The following is a 22,494-nucleotide window of genomic DNA, read 5'->3' as shown; positions in this document are numbered from 1 at the left end:
GAACCATTTTTTTGATGATGTTCCACAAACGCCTGCCTGTTATACCAAAGGTAAGCAAACACGTAAATCAGTGTTTATATGTACGCTTGTGGCGCAGCAGTCTGTGTTTCGCTGTTGTAGCAATCACATAACTTTCTCGTAAAGCTATTGAAACATTCACAATATACAAGACAGTCGAGCACGTGAATATCGTTTATGGCGAATGTTGCTAAACTACTAGAACAGCTGTGTGGTTGTATACTGAAAAGTATCCAAATCGTGCCAAGCACACACAATCTGTCTTCACAAACATTATTGAGAAAAAGTTCCAGAAACTGGAGGTGGAGAATGAAATACCGAGGAAAAAGAAGAGCAAGTGATGAAAGAAATGAAATTAGCATTTTAGCAGCAGTAACATACAATGCAAATGTCACTAGAGGCATCGCGGAAGTACGAGAGAGATCAACCAAACGAGAGTTCTCCGAACACTGCAGTCCATTGCATTTCATTCTCTTCGCATTTCGCTGCATCTACAGCTTCATGGAAATGATTTCCGAAGTTGGTTACAGTTGTCCGTAAGTTATCTGTAAAAAGTGCAAAGTGATGCGACATATCTACGCAAATATTTTTTTTAGGACGAAGCATAGTTTACAAACCATGGGCAAGTAAATCTTCGCAATATGCAATAACTGACGAGTTGAAAATTCAAAGAAGTGTTTAAAAACAACTCTCTTGGTCTGTCAACGTTTGCAGCGTGTTTTTCAAGACCCACATCGTTGGTCTCGATATTAGTGATGGTAATCCAAATACACACGAGTATCTCGAGTTCTTAAGATATGCTGCTGCCGCAGTTATTGGAAAAAATCCCACTGGACAGAAGACTATTAGTGTGGTACCAAAATGGCGGATGGCCGTTCCATTCCACGCATGTAGTGACATACGCCTTAAGAAAATATTTTGAGAGCATTGGAATTTCAACTGTGGTGAAAACTGAAACAGAGTTATACCAGGAAACACCAACGACTAACGAAGGCATGAAATGCCTTATATCACGGACCCGTACTGCCGTTAACTATCGATGTAATTTAACGCGCAATATTGCTTCTCCAGTATAACTTTATACCGTGTAGCAAGCTCGAGGTGCACATTTTGAGCACTTGATATGATAGCCGTTATAATATAGACATGAACTGTACCTGAGTTACCTGTTTGCTTATCTTTGGCATTTGTGGAACCTCTTCTCCTGAATGTGAGACAGTGGCTGGCGACGCTGTTACCTTAATACTATTTGATCATGTCCCACTCATGTTAAGTCGTTGACTAAACCCGCTAGGCAAAAAAAATCGGTGTCGTAATTCGGCGACTACAAACGACAAAAATTTCTTGAGAACGTCAGGAAATTCGCCATATTGTCCGCTATAACCTGGCGAAAACCACACCTCGATATATTTATTCATTCTGGACATACAATATCTGAGGTAGTCTATCTTAACTGCCTCGTCCTGTATACTGTAAATAATAATAGTAACTGTACAGTATTAGAAATGGCTGTAGGGTTGTCAAATAAATAACAAATCAAAAAAGGATACACATTTTAAAATGAATATATCTGATACTGGTGATACAAAAACACTTTTCGTCAAAACCGTGTAGTAAGATACTATATCGTGGTCAAAGCACCATTCATCTCACGTAATAATCTTCGCCTTCTGTTCACGAATACAGTTTTCAGTTACTGTAAGAACTTCAATACCAAACTGTACAACGCTTTCATTCATCGCAATTAAGAACTATAAATGATATTATTAACCACGCTGACACAGTCTTAGATCTAGGTGCCTACCATACAGGAAGTGAAATCAGCTAAAGAACGACTGACTGACTTAGAATCAGCCTCGACTAATATTTGAGTTTCGAAAATAGTGAGAGGTGCAGGGAATTGAAACATAGTAGTTTATTCCCTACACTTACTAACGAAAATGTATTACAAAGACTAGGATCAAATTTTTAGTTCTGATATGCAATGTACTGTAAGTCGGAAGTCCCCCCAGGGGGCTCACCGCTCTTTGGTGAGTCATGCTTGGCGACCACGGAGCCCCAGCCCTCGCAGCTCCCCTTCTCTTTCTGTGCAGCTTGTCTCTTCTTCTCCTGTCCTTTTCCCCTCTCGTGGGGAGATGTCTCGTGCCTCCATGGGCTCTTGAAGCTCATTTGCGTTGGTTTGCTTGTAGCAATATTATCTCTTGTACTGCTCTTTCCCAGTATTGCTCTTTCTCTGTACCACTCCTTCACTGCACTGCTCTTTTCCTGTACTGCCCTTTCCCTGTACTACTTTTTTCTCGTTTTGCTCTTTCCCTGTTTAACTCTTTCCCTGTTCAGTTTTTTCCCTGTTCCGCTCTTTCTTTGTTCCTTTCTTTCCTTGCTTTGCTCTTTCCTTGTTCTGCTCTCTTTTTCCTCCGCCGTGGCGTTTGAGGCCATTCTTTCTTTCTTTTTTCCTTTCCTTCTTATCTCTTCTTCTCCTCCCTGTGTGTGCCTGACTGGCACCCACGCGTTTGACGCGTAGCAGGAGACTGGGTAACAGGTAATTCCCAGCCCCGGGTTGGCATGTAGGGCCCTCACGTACCCCCTGGTACAGGCCAGGCCCAGGGAGGGGTGACTGCCTAAGCTGTTACCTTCCTCCTCTGCTGATTGGTCCCTCCGTCTGTCGTTCGGGAGGTGTGACCTAAGGTGAGGACAATCACCTAAGGCAGGGGGCTCCCCTTTGGAGGGCCTCCGGCTGGAAGGAGCGTGCCACGAAAACCAGACTTTTGCTGCTGTTAACCCCTTTGCTACACAGAAAGGCGTGGATGGCATCGCCGGCCCTGTGAAGTCATGCTCTCTTCTCCGCAATGGTACTCTGCTTTTGTAAATTGATAGTGCTCTCCACGCCCAGAAATTACTCAAGGCCCAAATCCCCCACGAATATCCTATAAAAGTGGAGGCTCACAGGACGCTTAACACGTCCCGTCCTGTTGGATGGTTTGACGGAGGACGAAATAACTATTTATCTATCGGATCAGGGCGTTACTGATGTTCATCGAGTTATGAAGAAGAACGCTGCCGATTTGGTGCCCACTCGCACATTGTTCCTGACTTTCAATCAGTTAACGCTTCCTACTAAGATAAAGGCAGGCTATGAAGTCATCTCTGTGCGCCCTTACATTCCCAATCCATTGAGGTTTATAAATGCCACCAGTTCAGTCATACCAGCACGTCATGTAAAAACTCAGCCAAATGCGTCACTTGTAGCAGGGATAGCCACGAGGGCACCTGTCCACCTCCTTCCCCCCGCTGCATTAATTGCCATGGAGAACATGCTGCTTTTTCTCGTTCTTGTCCCATCTATCAAGACGAGCGGGCTGTTCAGGAGATAAGGGTGAAGGAGAAGGTACCTTTTCCTGTTGCCCGGAAACTGTTGGCGGACCATAAGTCGAATGTCCCTTCGTTTGGAAGCTACAGCACCATGTTAGCCTCTCCCTGTCCCACGATAAACATGGCTACGCAAACTTGTGACTTACAGTTCAGTTTAGTGGTGGCAAAGTCACCTCGTCTTCAAGCTGACACTCCGTCTCCTGCTTCCTGGGCTGTAGATTCTGCTACCCGTTCTTCGCCTTCACTGGCGAAGACGGTTGCAATGCAGCCAGCGAACCATCATTTCAAAAGGGATTATTTCCGGGAAGATTTCTTGCATACCTCGAGTTCGCAGCCGTCTGGCTCTTCTGTCAATCACCAAAAGTCAAAACAATCATCCAAAGGCAAACAGTCTTCCCCCTCTCTGACTCGTCGGCCCTCTTCGACTCGTCGGTCCTTTTCAACTGACCGACACCAGGGAAGTTCCGTTGATCCACTGAGTTGATGGACGAAGATCCTCCACCTGTGGATTCCAGTGGCCGTTTTTCTTATTTATTCTCCGGTGTTCCTAAATTTTATGGACCTTTTACAATGGAACATCCGTGGCCTTCGGTCTAACAGGGCGGACCTCCAGCTGCTCCTGCAGTCACAATGTCCGCTTGTAGTCTGTCTCCAAGAAACCAAGCTACATCCTCAAGACCATTTTGCTCTTTCCCATTTTACTTCGCTACAGATGGACCTTTTCCCTACGCTGGGGATTCCTGCTCATGGTGGGGTCATGCGGTTTCTAAGAGATGGTGTTTGTCATCGTCCTTTCCCCTTGCACACACACCTGCAAGCAGTTGCTGCCCATGTTTTCCTTCCCAAATTTACCTTTTCTTTTTGCAACATTTATATCCCTTCGTCTTCTGCTGTCACTAGGGCGGACCTGATGCAGCTTGTTGTTCAGCTTCCTCCACCTTTTCTGCTCCTCGGCGACACCAATGCCCATCATACTCTTTTGGGCTCACCTGTCGCCTGCCCGAGAGGTTTTCTTTTGGCGGATCTTCTTAATCATCTTAATCTTGTGTGCCTTAACACCAGCGAAACCACGTTTCTCTCTGATACCACGCACACTTATTCCCACTTAAACCTCTTGATCTGCTCTGCCCAGCCCGCTCGACATCTCCAGTGGTGTGCTCTTTCCGATACTTACTCGAGTGACCACTTCCCTTGTGTGACTCGCCTGTACAATCATACTCCGCCACAGTGACCTGCTCATTGTAAATTCTCTCTTGCTGACTGGAGGCTATTCCTCCATGGCAGTCTTTGACGACCGGCCGTTTCCCAGCTGTGATGATCAGGTCGAGCACCTCGTGGACGTTATTCTCTGGCTGCCGAATCCTCTATCCCTCGTACTACTACTTCTCCCAGTTGGGTCCCGGTCCCAAGGTGGACTATGAAGTGCGGCAATGTGATTCGTGCCCGACGACGTGCGCTTCATGTCTTTCACCGTCATCCCACGTTACCGAACTGCATCCGCTACAAGCAACTACTTGCACAGTGCCGTAGCACTATTAAGTAAAGCAAGAATGCATGCTGGGTTTCCTTCACCAGCTCGTTCAACAGATTTACTCCTTCCTCTCTCGTTTGGGGTGGCCTGCGCCGGCTTTCCGGGACTACCGCCCACTCCCCGATCCATGGTCTGACTGTGGCGGGTAACGTCATAGTCGACCCTGTCGATGTTTCCAACGCTTTGGGCAAGTACTATGCGGAGGTTTCAAGTTCCACCCACTACCATCCTGTCTTTCTTCTTCGGAAACAGGCGGAGGAGGCTCGTGCAATCTCTTTTCTCTCTTTGAATCGAGAATGCTACAATACTCCTTTTACTATGAGGGAGCTCGAGCGTACTCTCTCCTTATCCAGATCTTCTACTCCTGGGCCCGATGTCCTCATGCTGCAGAATTTTTCTCCTGCAGGAAAATGCTTTCTTCTCGATACCTACAACCGTCTTTGCACTGACGGTGTATTTCCCACCCTTTGGCGTGAAGCTATTATTGTTCCCCTACCTAATCCCGGTAAAGATAAATCTCTTCCTTCCAGTTATCGTCCAATTTCCCTTACGAGCAGCGTTTGTAAGGTGATAGAAGGCATAATCAATTCTCGATTAGTGTGGTGGCCAGAGTCACAACATCTTCTCACTAATGCTCAGTGAGGATTCCGAAAGAGCCGCTCAGCAGTTGATCATCTCGTCACCCTGTCGACGTTCATCATGAATAATTTTCTGCAGAAGCGACAAACAGTGGCCGTTTTATTTGATTTGGAGAAAGCCTATGGTAAATGTTGGCGGACAGGCATTCTACGTACTATGCACACATGGGGCCTTCGTGGTCGTCTTCCCACTTTAATACGGGAATTTTTAACAGACCGAGTTTTCTGGGTACGTGTGGGTTCCTCCTTATCCCACACATTTTCACACGAGAACGGGGTGCCTCAGTGCTACGCACTGAGTGTCGTCCTCTTCACCATAACCATCAACTCAATTATGGACTGCCTTCCATCTGCCATTTCCGGCTCTCTTTTTCGTTGACGACTTTGCTATTTATTGCAGCTTCCAGCGGACGTGTCTCCTGCAACACTGTCTTCAGCATTGTCTGGACCGTCTCTATTCGTGGATGTTACAACTGGCTTCCGCTTTTCTGCTACCAAATCCGTTTGTGTCAACTTCTGGCGAATGTGCCAGAATGCTCTCCCGTTCGTGGATCCAATGAAGTTCTTAGGGCTTAAGTTCGATAGGAAACTCAGTTGGTCTCCTCACGTGTCCTACCTGGCTGCACGCTGCACCCAGTCCCTCAATGTCCTTCTTGAATTGAGTGGTACCTCTTGGGGAGCTGACCAGACTGTCTTCCTCCAGCTCTATCGATCTCTTGTCTGCTCCAAGTTGGATTATGGATGCATTGTCTACTCCTCTGCACGGCCGTCTGTCTTACGCCGTCTAAATACAATACACGTTTGGGGATCCGTCTCGCCACTGGTGCCTTCCATTCTAGCCCAGTTGAGAGTCTCTATGCAGAAGCCGGTGAACTACCACTGTCATACCAGCGCGACATCCTACTCAGTAGGTATGCGTGTCCGCTTTCTTCCATGCCAGGCCACCCAACCTTTGACCCTTTTTTTGATGACATTCTTGACCGCCAATACGAGATGCACGTTTCTTCTCTATAGCCTCCCGACATCCGCTTGCGTCACCTGCTTCAGCAGCTGCAGTTCACACTTCGTGCCACTTTCCGAATGGGGGAGAGCCCTTCACCACCTTGGCTTCAGGCACAGGTTTGTGTTCATTTTGACCTCAGCTCGTTCCCGAAGGATTCGACTTCCGAGCTGACCTATCGCTGCAAATTTCTCGAACTTCGCTCACAACTTGCCGATGGGATATTTTTGTACACTGATGGCTCCAAGTCCTCCCATGGTGTTGGCTATGCTTTTGTCGTCGGGACTGATAAGTTTCAATACCGACTTCTTGACCAGTGCACAGTTTTTACCACAGAGCTTTTTGCCCTCTATCAGGCTATTCACTACGTCCAGAGGCACCAGTTCACTCGCTGTATGATCTGCTCTATCTCCCTCAGTGCTCTTCAGAGCCTGGATGATCCAGATCCAGTCCACCCTATCGTTCGACGGACCCAGGACTGGCTCCATTTGTTCCCAAATGGGGGAGCCCAAGTGATATTCACCTGGGTGCGTGGCCATGTTGGTGTGCCTGGGAATGACGCTGCTGATGCTGCAAACAAGGCCACAGTCAATCTCGGTCGGCCCGCCTCTTACTCTGTTCCCTCGCAAGATATTTGTACTATTCTCTCTCGGTGTATGACGTCACTTTCGCATGACTATTGGTGCTCCCTTCATGGGAACAAACTCAGAGAAGTCAAACCTCTCCCAGACGTCTGGTCGACTTCCTCCCAGCCGTCTCGCCATGAGGAAGTAATGTTAGCTCGGTTGCGAATAGGGCACTGCCGCTTTAGTCACCGCCACTTGTTGAGCAGCGACCCTGCACCCAGCTGTCCTTTCTGTATCCAGCCATTAACAGTCAGACATTTCCTGATCCTCTGTCCCTATTTTAGCCACTTACGTCTCAGGATCGGGCTGCCGCCCGCTTTGCCGGACATTTTCGCGGATGATGTGCGAGCTGTGGCTCGCGTTTTAAGTTTTTTAAAAAGCAGTAATATGACAAAAGAGATTTGATTTCTATCTGGAGACTCCGGTGTCTTGTCGATGTCTTTTAGATACTCTGCCGTAACGTCTTGACGTTTTAGATTTGTTTTTTCTTCCTTCTGTATTGGACCTCGCAACTGTTTTTTACCCTCACGGTCCCAGCATTCTATGGTTCTATACTGGGCGCTTATGACCTTAGACGTTTTGCGCCCTAAAATCTCCCCCAAAAAATAAAAGTCGAAAGCGCACTAATTTTTTTGACTTAGCTGTCTTTTAGCTGAACGCAAGTTGTCCATGCAGTTTGCATGGTGTGTCATTCTAGAAGGTCTGCAAAATATTTATCTGCTGTCGGCGTAAACACTTCATCGGAAGAGAGGAAGATATGGGTTTAGCGATCCGTCGACGAGAATATCATTACAGGCGGCCATAACCTAGAATTCTGCAGTCTGGGGAAGAAATCGGTTGCGTCCTTTGCAAAAGAGCCATTCCGGTATTCATCTTTAACCATTTTGGGAAACCACAGAAAACCTAAATGTGAATGACAGAATAGAAATTTGAGCCCCTCTCCCCTCGAACGCATATCTCGTGGTCTAAGCACTGCGACTAAGAACTGTTCTTCCAATAGTGTTGTTGCGAGAGAGTTCAATCGGGAAACATTTTATGTGCTTGTTGCGAGAAACGATTAAGACATCCTTCTGAAGTTCTACTGTTTATCTGTTGATGCGCGTTACTAATGTCTCCAATGTATTTCTCTAATGTACTTGTTTATTTGCAGCTGTTTTCCGACTTGTACTTCATACAACCAGCGGACTCCTTCGCTAGGGCTGTAGCTAACTCCAGCAGTCTACCTATTCACTTCTATTACTTCGGGTACAATGGAACCGGATCTACAGATTACGGTAAGTGTTCGCCATGAGCGTTGCTTTTGTATACATGTATATGTTCCTGGGCAGCGCAATCATCACATTTAGTACATTAGAAACAGCCATAAAACTATTAAAACGCTTTAGTCCTTCCACTAACTTTTTTATCTGAAACTGTTCCTTTGATAATGACTACAGCTTTTTTTGTCAACGACCTTCTCATTTCGTGTCATTCCAACAAATGTTCTACATCCTTCTGCAGCACCACATCTCAAATACTTTACTCCTCTTCTATTCCGGTTTTCTCCAAATCCTTGGTTAATTTCCATACGTACAATGCTTCCCTCGGATGTACATTCCCAGGAATTTATTGCACTAACTAGCTAAGTACCCGGCATTGCCTAGGTATGTATTTATTACAGACTTTTGTAAGCGATCTCCTCCTCCCCTCTCTCTGTCCATCTCACCCTTCCCCTCTCTCTCTACATCTCTTCCTCCTTCCTGTCTCTGTCCATCTCCTCTTTCTTTTCTCCTCCTCTTTTCCCTCTCTGTCCATCTCCACCCTTCCCTTTCTCTCAGTTCTTCCCTTCCCCTCTCTCTGTCCATATGCTCCACCCCTGTCTGTGTTCAAAAAAAATGTTCAGATGTGTGTGAAATCTTATAGGACTTAACTGATAAGGTCAAGAGTTTATGTCCATCTCCTCCTACCCCTATATCTCTCTACGTTATCACTTCTACCCTGGTTCTTACGCCTATAGTATTTCTTTCCAGGTAGTAAGTAGTTTGCATACCGAGTTCAGCTGAAATCGACCCAGTGGTTTAGGAGAAGCTTTCTACACGTGACTTTTATCGCTTACAGACATTTGACGCGTAGTTCACACATATTTGTACTCAGAGTTAGCCTATATATCTTGCGAATTTCTTCCTGCAGTTCCGTTTTGACGCAGCTCAGTGTTTATGACACAGTATCTCCTGAACGATGTGTCGTAAAATGGTATAATTTCGTGGGTACACTGGACGGCATATTTGGATCTGTCTGCAAAACGTGTTGCGTATAGAGATAGCCGCAAAGAATGATGTGGCAGTTTTACTGCATGAACACTGAAAATGTAAGCGTTAAACTTTTATGTTTCCTCCATATTTAAAGATTCTCAGCGAGAAACAGTTTCGTAAACTCTTGGAATTATGTGTAAAATTTACTACGTGGCACTAAATGCTCTTATTTTCAAATACTGGATGAATATAGTCTGACTATTCGCGTGTCATGGGCTACACTACTTTCTCACCCCGTCATTCCAGCGCCTAGATAGGTAAATGGTTCTTAACCTGACAGCGATTCTTTCCAGATAGTAAGCGATAAGAGTACCAAGTTTGGTTGAAATTGGTCAAGTGGTTTAGGAGAGATGTGGAATGCCCATATAGATATACATACAATAAGTATATCCATTCTTATGTACGGACCAGCTGAATACGTGGCATTGACTGGGTATGTATTCCTCCCCCTCTCCCCCTCCCCCCTTCCAGTCTCTGTCCGACTCCTCCTGCCCGTATTTTCGTCCAGCTCATCCTCCCCTATCTTTGTCCTTCTCTCTGTCCATCTACTTCTCGCCCCTCTCTCCGTCCATCTCTTCCTCCCTCTCTCCCTGTTCGTCTTCTCCTCTTCCCTTTCTCTGTCCATTTCCTCCTCGCCCTCCCTTTTTTCATCTCCTCCTCCCCTGGTCTCTGTCCATCTTCTCCCTCCCCCCCCCCCCCCCTCTCTGTGTCTGTATCCTCCTTCACACTATTCATGTCCATACTCCTCCTCCCCCCTCGCTGTCTGTCCACCTCTTCTTTTCCCCTTCTCTCTCCAAGTTATCGTGCTCACCTCAACAGGACACTGGTGATTCTAAAGCCCACAATATTTCTTTCCAGCTCGTAACTCATGTTTTACAAATTTGCTGAAATCTTCCCAGGAGTTTAGGATGAGCTTTCTACCTGTGGCTATGCGTGCATATGCACGTAACATATACTTCACATATATTTAAAATATTTCATACTTACTTGTACATATATTTCACCTGTACCTCTAGTTAATTTCCCCGAGCAGTTACATTTTCACGCAGCTGAACAGTGTGGTATATGTCTGTGCAGTGTATTGTGGAATGAGATTTTCACTCTGGAGTGGAGTGTGCGCTGATATGAAGCATCCTGGCAGATTAAAACTGTATGCCGGACCAAGACTCGAACTCGGGACCTTTGCCTTTCGCGGGCAAGTGCTCTACCAACTGAGCTACCCAAGCACTACTCACGCCCCGTCCTCATAGTTTTACTTCTGCCAGTACCTCGTCTCCTACCTTCCAAACTTTAGAGAAGCTCTCCTGCGAACCTTGCAGAACTAGCACTCCTGAAAGAAAGGATATTGCAGAGACATGGCCTTTAGCCACAGCCTGTGTACACACAGTTTTAATCTGCCAGGAAGTTTCATATCAGCGCACACTCCGCTGCAGAGTGAAAATCTCATTCTGGAAACATCCTCCAGGCTGTGGCTAAGCCATGTCTCCGCAATATCCTTTCTTTCAGCAGTGCTAGTTCTGCAAGGTTCGCAGGAGAGCTTCTGTAAAGTTTGGAAGGTAGGAGACGAGGTACTGGCAGAAGTAAAACTTTGAGGACAGGGCGTGAGTCGTGCTTGGGTAGCTCAGTTGGAGGAGCACTTGCCCGCGAAAGGCAAAGGTCCCGAGTTCGAGTCTCGGTCCGCCACACAGTTTTAATCTGCCAGGAAGTTTCAAGTGTATTGTGAATATGCCGTACACTGAAATATTTTTCTAGGTACATTCAGCGTCGTATGTGGATACTATCTGTGAAACGTGTTGCGAATAAAGTTAGTGGCAAAGGAGTAATAAATAAAAACGTCATGCATGATGCAGAAGTATTACTGAATGAACAGCGAAAATGTAACCGATAAACCTTTTTTTCTTTTGTTGCTTTGTGGGGTTCTCAGCGAGAAAAAGTGTCTTTAGGTTTTGAAATTATGTGTTAAGTTGGTTGCGAGTCACTAAATGTTCTCATTCTCAAATATTGGATGACTAAAGTACGGATATTCGCTCGTCCTGGGCTACAGTGTTTTTTCACCACCATCCCCATCCCTTTGATAGGTAGGTAGTTCTTAACCCACAGCGATGATTTCCAAACAGTGAGTAATATGCGTACCAAGTTTGGTTGAATTCGCTGCAGTGATTTAGGAGGAGATATGGAACATGCATACATAACTACGTAGGTACACACATACATCTAGTTTTGTAATATGTATGGCTTAAGGCCGATGTTTTGATACTAATAGACATCTTCTGGCCAGGATTGCCCTCTTTGCCTGTACTAGTCCGCTGTCTATGTCCTTTTCTTGTCCTTGTATTATTTTGTTTCGAAAGGAGCGAATATCTTCATCTTCGTTCCCAATTTTGATGTTATATTCATCACTAATTTCATTTGTAAATGTAAATGCATGAAACTGCAACCAGTTACTTTTTTGAATAGTTATTTTGTGAACCGGTTTTCGAACCTTTTCAGGTTCCTCTACAGATGGTTTTCTGGATGTTACATCACTATTTCTAGCATAATGCTGGGTGCTGGCTTGCGATAGTATGGGCGGCTTTTTTCCGTTAATGCCCGTGTGTCTGCTTCCATTTTGATGGCCAGTTGATAAATCACTTCACACACAAACAAAAAGCCGCCCATACTGTCGCAAGCTAGCACCAAGCATTATGCTAGAAACACTGATGTGACATCCAAAAACCATCTGAAGATGAACCTGAAAAGTTTCGAAAACCGGTTTATGGAATAATAAATAACTATTCAAAAAAGTGCCTGGTTCCAGTTTTATGTATTTACATTCAATTGGTAGTCACGGGTTCTAAAATATCCGTAATGGATAAGCTTAATTTCATTTGTGCTACTCTTTATTATCTTCGTCTTTCTTCGGTTTGCTCTCAACCGATACTCTGTACTCATTAGACGGCTCATCCCATCAACAGTACCTATAATAATTGTTGACTCTCATTGAGGATGGTAGTGTCGTCAGCGAATCTTCTCTTTCTGAAATTTTCTTTTATATCCATCATAGCTTCTTCGACGTATATTTTGAACGTTAGAGGAGAAAGACTGCATTCCTGTCTTACATCCTTTTTAATGTGACCATTGTACTGTAGTTTTTCAGTTCTTACTGTTCCCTCTTAGTGTTTGTACATATTTTACATTACCTGTCTTTCCCTATATCTTGCACGCATTTATCTGAACATTTCGAACATCTTTCATCATTTTACATGTCGAAAGATTATTCCAGTTCGTCAAATCCTAGAGAAGGTGTCTTGATTTTTCTTGCTTCCATTACCAGGCGTAACGTCACAACTGCTTCTTTGGTGACTTTACCTTTCCTAAGGCCCCACTGATCATCTAACAGATCCTCAATTTTCTTTTCCATTCTTGTGTATATTATTCATTCTAGATACGTCGATGCATGAGCTCTTAAGCTGATTGTACGATAGTTTTCACACTTATCTACCTTTTCTGTGTTCAGGATTGTATGGCTAATAATTTTCAGGAAGTCTGATGGCATGCCCCAGTCTCAATAGACTCTAGTCACCAACTTCAGTGGTCGTTTGGTTGCCACTTCCCCTGGTAATTTCAGAAATTCCGAAGAAATGTCTGTGCCACTGACTTACTTGATTTCAAGTTGTTCATTGTTCTGTCTAACTCTCATACTGGATTACCTAACATTTCATCTTCCATTACGTCCTAGATAGTTCCTCCTACTCGTAGATGCTTTTAGGGTATTATTTCCACCTATCTGTTGTGCGTTTAATAGTGTAAGTCCTCTTGCACTCTTAATATTGACACCTCTGGCTTTAATTTCTCCGAAAGTTGTTTTGCATTTTCTATACGCTAAATTAGTCCATTAGACGATAATGTCTTTCTCAATTTCTTCCCTTTTTTCCATCAGACATTTCGATTTAGGGTTTCAGTATTCAAATCTTTTCATGAACATTTTTGTACTTGCTTTTTAGTCGATCGATTGAATCCTTTCTTGTGCTACCCAATGATTTATTCACAGTTGCCTACCTTGTACTTAAATTTTCTGACCAAATTTTGTGACTGTCTTTTTTGATAAAACATTCGAGCGGAGCGAAAATAAAGGATTTCCCAGAGATTACACAACGGGTTATTGTCCGATTACACATAGCCAAATGAAATTTGGCATGTGGACAAATAAGGTACCAAATTGACCAGCGTAAGGTTTAGTATTGCAAGAAAAGCTTCAATAGTTTGAAAGTAATCACGATAATTAAAAAATTTAATTAATGATTTGAAGGAGAATTTTTGGGCAATTTTCGTAGAGCCCATCTAACTGATTATTGATGCATCTAGTTCCGAAAAAAAATTTAATTGCTTGCAAGTAATCAGGGTGATTAAGAAAAACATTAATAATTTGAGTTAAAACTTTTGTCCGAATTTTCATAGCCAAACTAACTCTGAGGAATGGGCAATTGGGCTATCAAATTGACCAGCGTGAAGCCTAGTTCCGAATAAGAAGGTTAACTTCGTGAACCAATCATGGTAATTAATAAAAACTTAAATAGCGATTTGAGGGAAAACTGAAATATTTCACAAACAGCTGCTGTGTGCTGTAAAGTGCCAAAGGTAACAAATCAGAGCATGAATTGAAACTTCTCTACTTTCTTGTGATCTGTGGACTCTTAATAATAATACATTACCGATTTATATTTAAATATCTTATATTTCATGCTTTCTGAATACAATTAGCAAATACAAAAATTGAGAAAGGAATCAATTATTTTGTGAAACGATTTGTCTGAAACAACGAAATAAAATAGATTAGGGAAACATTTGACGTGTCTTTCAGTCTGCTCGAAGTTATGTACAGCAAATGAGGTGCCAAATGACGATTTGAAGTTCAGTGTTTAACTTATGATCTTAGAATTTTAAACAACACTAGATGGTATGTGTCTGGTGGAATTTCACTCAGCGGTCTTCTTCACCTCACTAACGTATTAGCATCTCAGCTGCTATACATACTTCGAGCATCACTTAAAGGTGCAAGTAATGTTTCTCTAATCAATTTCATCAAATAATTTATTTAGAGATGTCCATTCTTCTTCAACTGAACTGCCTACTTTGTTATTCATTATAGAGGTACCTGCACCCTTGGAGAACTTCAAATGCACCTCATCGTTCCTCAGTAATTCAGTATTCCACTTCCTTCAAGTGTTCCTGGTGGTTCTCTTAAATTTTAGCTTAGTATTCGTTATTACTAAATTGTAGTCTGAGCTTATATGCGCTCCCGGGTACGCTTTACAATTCACTATTTCATTTCAGAATCACTGTTTGGCCGTGATCTAGTCCAGATGGGAACTTTCCGTGTTTACAGGGCTCTTCCCAGTACACCTCCTCACTTTCAGCAATGTATTAGCTATTACAAGATGAAATTTAATGTAGAACTTTGCTGTCTTTCTCCTCTCTCATTCCTATTATCAAATCCATATTCTCCCTTAACACCATTTTCAGTTTCTTCCCCTACTACAGAGTTTACATACTGAATTAGACGTTGTGCATCCTGATATACTTCTTCTGACCCTTCGTCCTCTGCTTGTGTCTTCGGCATATATACCTCTACATCTACATCTACATTTATACTCCGCAAGCCACCCAACGGTGTGTGGTGGAGGGCACTTCACGTGCCACTGTCATTACCTCCCTTTCCTGTTCCAGTAGCGTATGGTTCGCGGGAAGAACGACTGCCGGAAAGCCTCCGTGCGCGCTCGAATCTCTCTAATTTTACATTCGTGAGATATAAGTAGGGGGAAGCAATATATTCGATACCTCATCCAGAAACGCACCCTCTCGAAATCTGGACAGCAAGCTACACCGCGATGCAGAGCGCCTCTCTTGCAGAGTCTGCCACTTGAGTTTGCTAAACATCTCCGTAACGCTGTCACGCTTACCAGATAACCCTGTGATGAGGCGCGCCGCTCTTCTTTGGATCTTCTCTATCTCCTCCGTCAACCCGACCAGGTACGGATCCCACACTAATGAGCAATACTCAAGTTTAGGTCGAACGAGTGTTTTGTAAGCCACCTCCTTTGTTGATGTACTACATTTTCTAAGGACTCTCCCAATGAATCTCAACCTGGTACCCGCCCTACCAACTATTAATTTTATATGATCATTCCACTTCAAATCGTTCCGCACGCATACTCCGAGATATTTTACAGAAGTAACTGCTACCAGTGTTTGTTCCGCTATCATATAATCATACAATAAAGGATCCTTCTTTCTATGTATTCGCAATATATTACATTTGTCTATGTTAAGGGTCAGTTGCCACTCCCTGCACCAAGTGCCTATCCGCTGCAGATCTTCCTGCATTTCGCTGCAATTTTCTAATGCTGTAACTTCTCTGTATACTACAGCATCATCCGCAAAAAGCCGTATGGAACTTCCGACACTATCTACTAGCTCATTTATATATATTGTGAAAAGCAATGGTCCCATAACACTCCTCTGTGGCACGCCAGAGGTTACTTTAACGTCTGTAGACGTCTCTCCATTGAGAACAACATGCTGTGTTCTATTTGCTAAAAACTCTTCAATCCAGCCACACAGCTGATCTGATATTCCGTAGGCTCTTACTTTGTTTATCAGGCGACAGTGCGGAACTGTATCGAACGCCTTCCGGAAGTCAAGGAAAATGACATCTACCTGGGTGCCTGATCTAATATTTTCTGGGCCTCATGAACAAATAAAGCGAGTTGGGTCTCACACGCTCGCTGTTTCCGGAATCCATGTTGACTCCTACAGAGTAGATTCTGGGTTTCCAGAAACGACATGATACGCGAGCAAAAAACATGTTCTAAAATTCTACAACAGATCGACGACAGAGATATAGGTCTATAGTTTTGCGCATCTGCTCGACTACCCTTCTTGAAGACTGGGACTACCTGTGCTCTTTTCCAATCATTTGGAACCTTCCGTTGCTCTAGAGACTTGCGGTACACGGCTGTTTGAAGGGGGGCAAGTTCTTTCGCGTACTCTGTGAAGAATCGAATTGGTATCCCGTCAGGTCCAGTGGACTTCCCTCTGTTGATTGATTTCAGTTGCTTTTCTATTCCTTGGACACTTATTTCGATGTCAGCCATTTTTTCGTTTGTTCGAGGATTTAGAGAAGGAACTGCAGTGCGGTCTTCCTCTGTGAAACAGCTTTGGAAAAAGGTGTTTAGTATTTCAGCTTTACGCGTATCATCCTCTGTTTCAGTGCCATCATCATCTCGGAGTGGCTGAACTATTGTTGGCGTTCGTTTGCTGTCGATTCTGACGAGGATAATACCATCAGTGAGCTGTGCACAGTAACTCACTCTCTGCCCTATCTTCATATTTGTGATGAATCTTACTCTAGTTATACCGCTGGCTGCTGCTATTTCAATAACCCTATATTCGTCTGACGATAAATCCTTGCTTCATTCCATTTCGCTACACTGAAACCACCTATATCTTTAATGGACGTTTGCATTTGTCTGGTAAGATTTTCTAGCTTCTCGTCCACATGAAAACATCTGACATTACACGCTTCGACTCGTTGGTTACATCTTCCTTTACAGTCTCCTTCTGTAAATCTGAATGGGGAACTAATCTTGAATTATTTACCAGTGGAGAGATCATCATGACACTTTGTGAATTAAAGGCTGCATTTCTACGTACACATCTATACTCCGCAAGCCCCGCTGTGTGTGGCATAGGGTACTTTATGCATCACTGTCACTTCCCCTCTTTCCTGTTCCAGTCACAAGTGATTCGCAAGAACGACTGCCAGTAAGCAGTGGACTTAAATCTCTTTTATCTTCATGGTCTTTTCGCGAGGTATACGTAGGAGGAAGCAATACAGGGTGTCCCAGAAATGTTGCGGCAAACTTCGAGGTGTTGTTGCAACTGATTGCCACAATCGCCAATGTAGACATGGAGTTACCTGCTGCTTAGAGTCCTTGTCTCCTATGAGCGCAATGCCCTGTTGCCTCGATAGATGACGGTTTTGGACAAGGGTGTCCATCTGTAGTTTATTTCTCTCCAGGAACCTCTAAAATCTCGAATGTTTCTTGGCATACAGAAGAAAAAAACTGCAGTTGGAAACCCGCGTCCAAAACCGTCATCCAACGAGGCAACAGAGCATCGCATTCAAAGGAGACAAGTCCGTTCTACACAGCAACTAGCTTCATCTTCTCCACTGGCGCTCGTGTCAACCAGCCGCGATCACTGAACAACAAACAACATTGCGAGACATTCTGCCTACCGTCCGTCAGTGTACGAAGTCACGTTTCTTGCCGAAAGGGTGGTCTGATGGCAGGCGCAGGCGCATGTAACTTCAACGTTCTGTAGCGTCTTTGGATGACGTTTCTGGACACGGATTCCTACCCTCGATTCGTTGCTCAGGATACCCTCTACAACCCCTAGAAGTCTGTTCATAAATTTCTGGAACGCTCTGTATATTGGTTGACTCTTCTAGGAAGTACGTTTTCGGAACTTTTAAAGTGATGCAAAACGCCTCTCTTGCGGCGCCTGCCACTGGAGTTCGTTGATTATCTTCGTGATGCTTTCGTGATTACTAAATGTACCTCTGATGAAACACGCTGCTCCTCTTTGGATCGCCTCTATTTCCTTTATCAATCCTACTTGGTGCAGGTCCCATACTGACGCGCAACATTCAAGTATTTGTTGAACGAGGGTTTTGTAAGCTACCTCCTTCGCTGATGCACTACATTTCCTGAGGATTCTCCCAATGAATCACAGTCTGGCATCGGCATTTTCTGTGATTAGTCTTATGTTGCGTGGAAATAGAGTGCGTGTCTTTAATATGGTGTCCCCATTGCCTTCTGCATCCTCATGTCGTAGATCTTTACTGATACTTCCATCTTTTAGTGGCAGTTCCCCATCCCAAGGGCAACGGGTTGTCCTGAAACTCTGTCGACTCCTCCGACCTCGAGGATGAGTCCTTATACCGAAATTCTGCAGCCACCAATGCTGATTAGTATTATTTGAAATTAAATCAGCGTCTGGCTCCGAACACGCAATGCAGGATTTTTAGATTATTTGTCAAAGACGCAACACTTTCAATCTTTCATTTTTGTCTTCTTTCTTCCTATATGTTTCTTTGCCGTATTTTCGTCAGTGATTCCGTGCAGATGTCATACGACATTTTTCAAATTCAATCAAAGAGAATCTCTACTCAGTTTCATTATTATTATATTATTATTACGGAGGGTACCCAATACCCTCGTCGAACACGCTGAGCTATCGCGCCGGCATCCTTAGACCTTAGGTGACTTACCCCGTATCTGTGTTGCAAAAGTAAAAACAGTAGCACATACATTTCGTCTTAGCAGCTCCGAACTATCTTCTTCGCTGTATTTACGATGCAGCATGCTGTGGTACCCCAACTTCTTCCTGAAATTTAATAGAAAATCCTTTCTAGTGACGACCCCTCTTCATTTCTGTTCCACGCTTATTTATTTTTTACCTTTCAGTAGCCTATTCTCGAAGCGGTCGAAAGTAGAAAATATCTACCTTTCTCCAGAGAAACAATTTCGAAAGACAGTATTTAATATTTCAGCCTTGATGTAATGGTATTTCGTTTCGGTGTCATCGTAACGAGAGAGCACCTAGAAGGCAATTTTGATCCACAAAAAATAAAGCAGAAACTGAGGTCTAGTTGATGATCATTACGATAACACCTAAACGAAATACCATTACACTAGGACTCGTAGATTGTTTCTTTCTCAGAATGTACTGCACACTTCTCGCATACTTGCCCTTATAGCAGTACTGCTTACCATATGTACTTCAGCAAAAGATTCGGCCTCTTTTCTACAATGTCGCTTTCTCTGCTTCATGATACGCTGTATTCTCTAGTAATTACTCAGTCTTCCACGATATAAATGTGTGTGATATGTGGCCTCTAATTAATCTCAGTTTGAGCAGTTTGTTTCCTGTTACGCGTCTGATAGCGCCTAATAACTTCGTTGTCTTCCTTACTGTCTTACTACATTCTCAAATTGTGGTTCATCACTGTTGAACAACGACGTTATAATAGCTCTGTGGTTTCTTATCACTACCTCCAGTGAACAGAAAAGTTTCCATACTATCTAATTTGTTTAGCTCTTGAGTAGATACCTAACCAAGACACTCTAAAAGTTACTCTAAATGAGTGTTTCTAACAATCTGTAGTTTACAGACTAAAATATCCTCCCTGCCCCTTCCACTTGATCAAGAATTCTTCTTCTTTCGTTGAGCCCTACTTTGGAGTACGTTAAATCAATTAATTTTTAACGTTCTCTGTCTTTCGATTAGCCCGGTATTGTTTAATTCTTCCTTATATTGCTTTCCTTTCTTCTTCAGAGATTTACATTGTTCGTTTGGTTTTCACTTTGACTTGGAACCTCTCTTTCTTGTCTGTGATTTTTTTTTCAGTTTTATCTACGAGCATGTTTTGTGATTTAGAGTTCTTTTACGTCTATCTCCGTTTCATTAAACCAATTTGGTTGCTTTTTGCGGAAACAGTTAAATGTTATTATTAATCTATTTGAGTTCATTCTGAGAATGTGTCCATAAAAATCAGTTCCTCTTTTCCTCATTGTGACTGGAAGTTTCTCGGTAGTTTGGGAAAGGGTCTCATTTTTTACCTGAATTAGTTTGTTATTGTGGAATCTGGGGCCAAGGATTTTTCTTAATATCTTCCTTTCTTTGATCTCCAGCCTTTCAGCTGGGCCATGGTTGGTGATGGACAAAGTTTTGGTTACGTAAGGACTCTGGTTTGATTACTGTACTATGATACCTTACTTTTACATCCCATGGGAGGGACTGTTTGTTATATGTGTTTTTGGTGAGTTCGAAGGCTAGTTCAACGTTACTTCTTCTAGATTCCATTGTCTCTTTCTCGAGGGCATTCCAGCTGATCCATTCCCCAAGATCTTTGAATTATTTTACGATCTCTATTTATTTGTTGTCCCACTTTAAAACATTTTGGTGAGTTTTTATGTTTTTCATTATCTTGGTCTTTTAAAGGATATTTTGAGAGCTAGTTTTTGAGCTTGTTTTTGTAGGTCTCGGACTAGTAGGACCAAATTATCTGCAAAGGCTAGACAGTTAACTTTGATACCTTTGTTTTTTTGTTCCTAGTCGAATTCTACTATGAATCTTCATATTCCACTCTCCGATTACTTTTTCTAGGGGGCAGTTAAATAGCAATGACGAAAGTCCATCCCACTGGCATACCACAGTTTTTATCTCAAAAGGGTAGGAGGGTTCTCACATGAATTTTACTTTGGAGTACGTGATCGTAATGGTATCTCTAATTAGGTGTATGTGTGGTTTGCTCCTTTTAATCTAGAGATGAGGGATTCTCCGGCATAATGGATCTTGTGCTTTCTGAAAGCCATGAAAGTGATAACATATGATTATGCTCTTGATTTTTGATAGGCCACGAGGTTTTTGAGATTCAGACTTTGTTCTGGACAGAATCTTCCTTTACAGAAACCCGCTTGGTATTTTTCAAGTTGATCGAGGTTCTGCCCTGTGCAGTGTGACTTAGGGAAAATCTTATGGAATTGGTGGATGAGAGCCGCCTTCCATTCATCTGGGATTCTTTCAGTTATCCAGATGTCTTCGAAGATGTTTTGGAGAAAGTCTGTGGCATTTTTGTTGACATTTTTCCAAGTTTCAGCTGTGATTTGGTTCTCGCCTATAAGGTTTTTGAGATTTGAAATTACTGCATGTAATTCCTCGGTGGACGATTCAGAGTTAGGTAGAGTTGATTGTTGTTGAGAACTTAAGGTCCATTTTTTCTGTGAGTTCTTCACAGTTGAGATGGTTCCTATTTTGCAATTACCGCTATTGTTGCGGGCAATATTTCAGTTTTTGTTTCAGAGCTGTAGGGCCGGTGGGCTGTATTTGATTAGTACTTGTTTAACAGTCTTACGAATCTTCTTTGTCTTGTTTTTGATTAAGTCTTCGTTGATCTGAATGAGAAGATTCTTTTGATATTTTTGTTCATTAATCTTCTTATGTTTAAGAAGGTTTGTCTGTTTTGATAATTTTTTTGTGATTGCTGTGAGGGCTATGTACTTGAGGACAATATTATGGAAATGGAAGAAGATGTAGATGAAGATGAAATGGGAGTTCCGATACTGCCTGAAGAGTTTGACAGAGCACTGAAAGACCTGAGTCGAAACAAGGCCCCCGGAGTAGACAACATTCCATTAGAACTACAGACAGCCTTGGGAGAGCCTGTCCTGACAAAACTCTACCATCTGGTGAGCAAGATGTATGAGACAGGCGAAATACCCTCAGACTTCAAGAAGAATATAATAATACCAATCCCAAAGAAAGTAGGTGTTGACAGATGTGAAAATTACAGAAGTATCAGTTTAATAAGTCACAGCTACAAAATTCCTAACGCGAATTCTTTACAGACGAATGGAAAAACTGTTAGAAGCCGACCTCGGAGAAGATCAGTTTGGATTCCGTAGAAATGTTGGAACACGTGAGGCAATACTGACCCTACTACTTATCTTAGAAGAAAGATTAAGGAAAGGCAAACCTACGTTTCCAGCATTTGTAGACTTAGAGAAAGCTTTTGACAATGTTGATTGGAATACTCTCTTTCAAATTCTGAAGGTGGCAGGTGTAAAACGCAGGGAGCGAAAGGCTATTTACAATTTGTACAGAAACCAGATGGCAGTTATTATATTGAGCAAGCAATGAAGGAAACAATAGAAAAGTTCGGAGTAGGGATTAAAATCCATGGAGAAGAAATAAAAACTTTGAGGTTTGCCGATGACATTGTAATTCTGTCAGAGACAACAAAGGACTTGGAAGAACAGTTGAACGGTATGGATAGCGTCTTGAAAGGAGGATATAAGATGAACATCGACAAAAGCAAAAAGAGGACAATGGAATGTAGTCGAATTAAGTCGGGTGATGCTGAGGGAATTATATTAGAAAATGAGACACTTACAGTAGTAAAGGAGTTTTGCTATTT

The 22,494-nt window shown here is 43.0% G+C and overlaps 1 protein-coding gene across 1 annotated transcript in view; it reads left to right on the top strand.

The window, feature by feature from the left end:
- Positions 1–22,494, top strand: part of LOC126412951 (juvenile hormone esterase-like) — a 98,108-nt gene that overhangs the window by 66,495 nt on the left and 9,119 nt on the right. Inside the window, exon 8 of the mRNA XM_050082843.1 lies at positions 8,333–8,456. Within this exon, the coding sequence (XP_049938800.1) occupies positions 8,333–8,456 (124 nt within the window). The remainder of the gene's footprint in view (positions 1–8,332; positions 8,457–22,494) is intronic.

This window comes from Schistocerca serialis, chromosome 7 (assembly GCF_023864345.2).
Source record: "Schistocerca serialis cubense isolate TAMUIC-IGC-003099 chromosome 7, iqSchSeri2.2, whole genome shotgun sequence".
NCBI lineage: Eukaryota > Metazoa > Arthropoda > Insecta > Orthoptera > Acrididae > Schistocerca > Schistocerca serialis.
This window is presented reverse-complemented; position numbering and strand designations above follow the sequence as displayed.